We start from the raw sequence: 5,823 nt of genomic DNA on the forward strand, positions 1-5,823 counted from the left end.
AAATTAAATCATTAATTAATCCTTTTAATTAAACTTAATTAATAGAAAATACATCAAGGACTCATAAAGCAACATATGAAAACCCATCATAGAAGAACACATACTAAATCAAACAAAAAGGGTTATAATCACGAAATAACATCATTTGATGCATTCGGAGGGTACTTAACTCAGATACTTGTCCTAATTATCAATTAGGACAATTGGATAAAGGGTTTAGGATTTGGACTTAAGAGTTTATCTCCCCTCTCTTACCATTGAGATAATGCGATAGGGTACGCTCATCCTGGCAATTCAGGGAAGTCCATACCCGGTACCTGCAACCTGCATAAAATTCACGCATGTACAGACACAATATTCTAAGCTAAAAAGACAATGGCAGGAAGTGGTGCATCGTGTAGATCCCGACTAGCAGGTGACTACGACTCCCTTCCTTAACCACATCAGAAACACCATACATAAAGAAAACAAACACGCACACCATACACATGCAGTATGGGGTAAGTATCCATAAGAAAGCACGTGTGATAATAAACCATATAACTAATCATCGTTGATAATTGAAAACATTGAATAATCATCATACATGCATGAAATATAGAGTACCAAGTCATCTCATCATATAATAAATTGAGTGTAAAACAACATCTAATAATCTGAAAGTAATGCTACTAAACATCAAGTATAAAGCTGGCCTAAAAGAGTTTGGCAATGAAGACTAAAATGCGACTTAGGGGCAGGCACTACAATGAGATATGAATTGTCATTGACTATATATTCATTTATTGAGGGTCATTTAGAATCTCTCTATGGATGTGGTCTCATCAAGTGAAAAAAATGTTCTAATAGATAAATTGAAATACTATTTTTGATTTTCAAAAATAGAAGTCCTTGTTTAGTCCTTAAATTTCGAGGGAGTACTTTTAAGAAGAGGTCAGATTTTCTTTCTATCAGCTTAGAATTTATTACTTCCTAAATGACCTTAATAAATTTGAAAAATTAGCTTCTCGTCAAGATATGTATAGAAAGACACCAACTAGCTAAAAAATAATTATCTTAAATTAACTTCACATACAAAGACACCCACTGAGACAGTTTAGGTTGCCCCTCCTTCAAACCATAACCTAAGCTAAGAATTGAGAATGGTTGTTGGAAATGTGCATTGTCAAGCAAAAAGTGCTAATTTGAAGTGACTTTATGACCTTTGCTCCAACTGAGTAGATTAACAAACAGAAGAGGCTAAATAACTTAGAGAAATTAGATAATAAAGTTTGTGAGGTTCACTGTAAGGTATTGAAAAAGTTTGAAGTTTTTAAGTGATCATTTACAGTGTCTGCTACAAAATAAGTCAGAATGGGATAGTGAATCCACTAGGATCCTCTCTGGTCAACAATAAGCTAATTTTTTTCTCTGTTGACAGAATTTGTGTATATATTATGAAATGATTGATGATACATATTTATCATGAAATGATGATGATCCTGGAAAGAAAGAAGTTTTTTTTTTTCTTGAAACCATGAACACTGATATAAACATTTTTATTTTAAAAATATGCAAGACTTTTAAGAAAGTATTTTCAGAAACAGTCTATCTCAGTGACATAAGATCAATATCCTCAAGTATTTTGGTACTCATTTGTCAAGACACATTGCTTGCTTTCCAAATATATCTAGTCTTTATTCAACTTAATGAGCTATGAGCTATGCTGAGATCTACATAAACTCGAAAGTCTTTTCAGAAACAGTCTATATCAGTGACATAAGATCAATACATTCAAGTATTTTGGTACTCATTTGTCAAGATAAATTGTTTGCTTTCCATATATGTCTAGTTTTTATTCAACAAGTAATGAGCTATGCTAAGATCTGCATAAACTTGTATACCCAACCGTATAATACTTATTCGATAAAAGTCAAAGCGGTAATATGTAGTTAAAAATCCAGTCAATATATACATAGCTTTCAATCCTAAACCAAGGATGTAACCCAAAAAAATTGCAAGCCGCCCAAAGGCACAAATTTTGAATTATAGCACATGTCATATGTTTTGAAGATGTCATATGTAGACAATATAGAGCTGGGATGACACAACTAACAGAATTGTCAGTAGCTTTTAGAAAGTTGAGAAACCAGACATGATTCATTTTTAGCAAACAGATTTTCTTAAAGTTAAAAAGCGATCAGAGGGTTTTAGTTCAATTAGTTGAGCACAACTGGTGAGGAGATAATGCTATCCATCAAGGTTCAAACCCCCAGAAGCACGTCTGGGCCAGGTTCTAGATTCCCTTACACTTGACTGCTTATATCCGCTATATAAAGGCAGAGAATGCCAATATTTATGTGTACTGAGATGCTTCCATAAATAAATAGAAGTTAAAAAGTGAAGGTTGATTGCTAAATTTGACAAACGTAGGAGGCATTGTCATCAATAATTCTGTAAATTCTTCACGGATTCATAATGATCTATTTTTTATGTATATATGTCTGTATCATTTTAGTTAGATCCATTGTTTGCTAACATGTAGAACAACTCGTGAAGATAACCCATTACTGAAGAGTAATAGGCAACAATTGTAGTCTTCGTTGGGCTATGAATCCAAAATCTGAACACTGCTAAGTTTATTGTGATCCACTGCTCTCATGCAAATGGACCACTTAAAGTAGGTGTCAACAAAATTTCATCGGAAAATAGGTGTAGAACCAGGCTTCATGCTAGCTACCCAATTGAGTAAGCCACTATGGGGAAGGGAATACAACATCTAGCACTTGATTACAGGTACAGATTAAGAACACTTTATAGATGAATTGTCACACAGTAAAATAGACCTAAATAACAGTAGAGTTTAACTTAAAGATTATGTGCTGATTTATTGTCATTTAACTCTATAGTTCTTAGTCAGTCTTCATCAATCTATAGTTCATGCAGCAGTTCTTAAACCTTACATTTCAATGTACAAATGTCTATGCAACATGTATCCAGAATATGTTCACAAGTATTAACCCCTAGAACTTCCGAGGATGTAACCCATCTCAATACCATTCTAGATTGAGCATGCTTAATCACACTCCATTATCAAACACATGTAACTCGGTATACTTCATAGTATTGTGCCTTATGAATCGTTCATCATATAAGTCCTTCACTCATAAATTTTCATCCATGCAATGATTCCTTGCTCTATAAAAAAATGTGATAGTTTAATATAATCAGTCAAAAAAATTCTCTATCATCCCATAGAATGCCTAGAAGAAGACTCAAATCAGCAAGGTCTTGATGTCAAAGTGGAAATAATTAATGCCCTGTTTTGCGCATAAGTTTCAGTCAGCAGATGACCAATATTAGAAGTTTTTATTGTGTTTATTCAACATTATAAATACAATTTTCAATGAAATCAAAAGAAAGCATCAGCTATGATCAATAGCAATGATTTCATCAATCAGGTATTACAGAGAAATTGAATAATGTACAAATTCACGGGCCAAATTTAGACAGTTATGTACAGGGAAGGCTATTTGAGTGGAAAATTAAGAATTAGTGACAATATGTGTCTTAAATGAGAAAAGATTTCCACAATTCAAAATAATTTTCTGCAACAATTTTTGGACTTGATTGTTATTAGATTTTTGCATCAACTTTTCGAATCACACTCTGTGATCCATCATCAGGATGAAGCAAAGCAAGAGAGAGCAAAGAGAAATGACTAATCACAGAATGTGATTTGAAACGTTGATGTAAAAATTTAAATACAACAAAACCCAGAAATGCTGCAGATAATATGTGCCTTATTCCACCGAATTCAGCAAGGCACACGGGGGGAACTTTTGGCACTCTACTTCCATGGCAATAGTACAGAGTCAGAATATTTAGAAGGTAAAGCTTGTAGCCTTTTGCGCCTTGGTTGAACCTCGGGCTTCGTTCTATGCCCTCTATCATTGCCTTCAGTAATAATCAGATGATTATTATGGAAGTCTCCTTTGTGGCTAACCTCATATGGGATCATCTTTTGTGCAGTGTTGGAATAATCAGTCTCGTGAGATTGGGGACTCTCCAAACCAGGGCTATGTGAAATTCCCTTAGCATTTCCCTCTCCTCCTTTGAATTGATCCTCATCTTCTACCAACTGAATGGCATCTACCAATAAACTTAGAGCCCCACCCATATGATTCTTCTTATTGGCCTTAAACCCCTGATTGTATTTTAATTTATCAAGTTTAAGCTGAGATTTCTTGCTAGCACCACCAGTACTATGTGCGTCTCCGTTGATTTCTAAGGACTTCCTAGAAGTAATCTGCATACAGCCGCAATCAGTGGAAATGACATTGGCCGAAGGAACATTGTTCCGCCAAAATCAAATTGAAAACTAAATTATCTGTCGAGATGTGCGAGAGAACAAAATATCTTGAGGTTTCTGTAAAATTACTCAAGGCTTGGACTAATCTCACGTATTTACACATGCATTTTTAGGAATGTTTCGCAAAACTTAGTTAGCCCTGTTGACAAACTCCAAACAGGCAGTACCGCAATGAGGATCAACCCAAATTTGCCCTAATTAGGTATTAGTCTACTGATATCCACTTGAATAATCGACTGGAAAATGTTAACCATTTCTAAACACGATCTATTGAGACCCTCTCCACTAACCTATTGGAAAATTTAACTCACCTCTATAACATCTTAATGCTAAGAGTTTATATAAGAGAGACCGATTTGTACCTCGAGGGATTTCATGTTGTGAAGCTTGGTATTCTGCATGCTTCGACTTCCACGTAACGCTTGATAGCGCGAAGATGATGCCTCTGTAAAGTTCATGTTCTGGTGCTGAGAACTCCCTCCAAACTCTGAATTGTTAGAAATTAATACTTCTGAAGAAAGAGAATGCAGTGAAAATGGAGATTGGAAAGGACCTAGTTTAGCATAATCAATACTTTGGGTTTTTGCAAAAGCAGAAGGGTGTTTTGATATGTTTGGATTGGAATGGTTTTTGTATGGGAATCCGACAATCCATTCGCTCTCACCCCCAAAAAGATTCACATTCAACCGCTGAGATTGAGGATTGATTTTGCGTGGCCTCTGGCATGCTCAAAATTAAGATTAGCTTTGAGTTTGTTGTTCTGGATGGCAATGGCGGTTTTCAATGCTTTAGAATGAGGAAGAAGATACCATACTTTTTAACTTCAACACTTGTACAGAAGACCTTAAAACTAGTAACATGAAATTGGTTGCCCTACTGCAATGGACTGCTTGGAAGGCAAACAATGGGGGCAAAAGAGAATAATTGAAGGAATGACGTGTTGGTCGCAAAACACATTCCCAATTAAAAGATGTAGCAAATAAGATATAATTATTTGTGTATGGCTAATTAGATTAACTGAGAAGATAACTTTTCGCAGGCAAGCAAAGGATGGGAAGCAACTAAGTAGCAAAACACACGTATCAGACCAATGCTTCAAACACTCGGAGCCCCTCTACCAAATGCAGAGAGAATAACTTTTCCGGTGAGGATTTGTAGGAAACTTTTGTATTATTTTATTCATTTTAAATGGAGGATTTAGGGAAAGGCTTTTATATATGTTTTTTTTTTGGGATAGATGCTTTTCAATTATAATTTAGAAAATAGAATATATGTATTAATAGCTGATTATTTTTGTTTGGTGATTGATCTATTTGTGCACTAATATTAGGACATTTCATAAAGACTATTGGAGCATTTAGTCATGTACATACATTTTTGAGTGAGTGACTATTGGTGCAAAACATAGCAAGTATCGGGTGAATGTCTTGAAATGGCACTTTTGGACCACTTTGCACTCCACGGCCTCTACA

At 35.0% G+C, this 5,823-nt stretch overlaps 1 protein-coding gene across 1 annotated transcript; it reads right to left on the minus strand.

Moving 5' to 3' along the window:
- Positions 1-3,545: 3,545 nt before the first annotated feature.
- LOC149532824 (uncharacterized) lies at positions 3,546-5,459 on the minus strand. Its single transcript, XM_089804720.1, has 2 exons — positions 4,714-5,459; positions 3,546-4,288 (listed from the first exon to the last, which is right to left on the minus strand). The coding sequence occupies exons 1-2, from the start codon at positions 4,807-4,809 to the stop codon at positions 3,830-3,832; spliced, it is 555 nt and encodes a 184-aa protein (XP_089660846.1). The 5' UTR covers positions 4,810-5,459; the 3' UTR covers positions 3,546-3,829.
- Positions 5,460-5,823: the final 364 nt, after the last annotated feature.

Source organism: Cupressus sempervirens, chromosome 10 (assembly GCF_028749045.1).
Source record: "Cupressus sempervirens isolate cs-2001-9-10 chromosome 10, ASM2874904v1, whole genome shotgun sequence".
NCBI lineage: Eukaryota > Viridiplantae > Streptophyta > Pinopsida > Cupressales > Cupressaceae > Cupressus > Cupressus sempervirens.

Bases quoted from the DNA above. Each gene is read 5' to 3' on its own strand.
- LOC149532824 (XM_089804720.1), bottom strand. From the start codon at position 4,809: ATGAACTTTACAGAGGCATCATCTTCGCGCTATCAAGCGTTACGTGGA. The intron at 4,289-4,713 runs GTACAAATCGGT...GGCTGTATGCAG, and splicing joins ACAACATGAAATCCCTCGAG to ATTACTTCTAGGAAGTCCTT.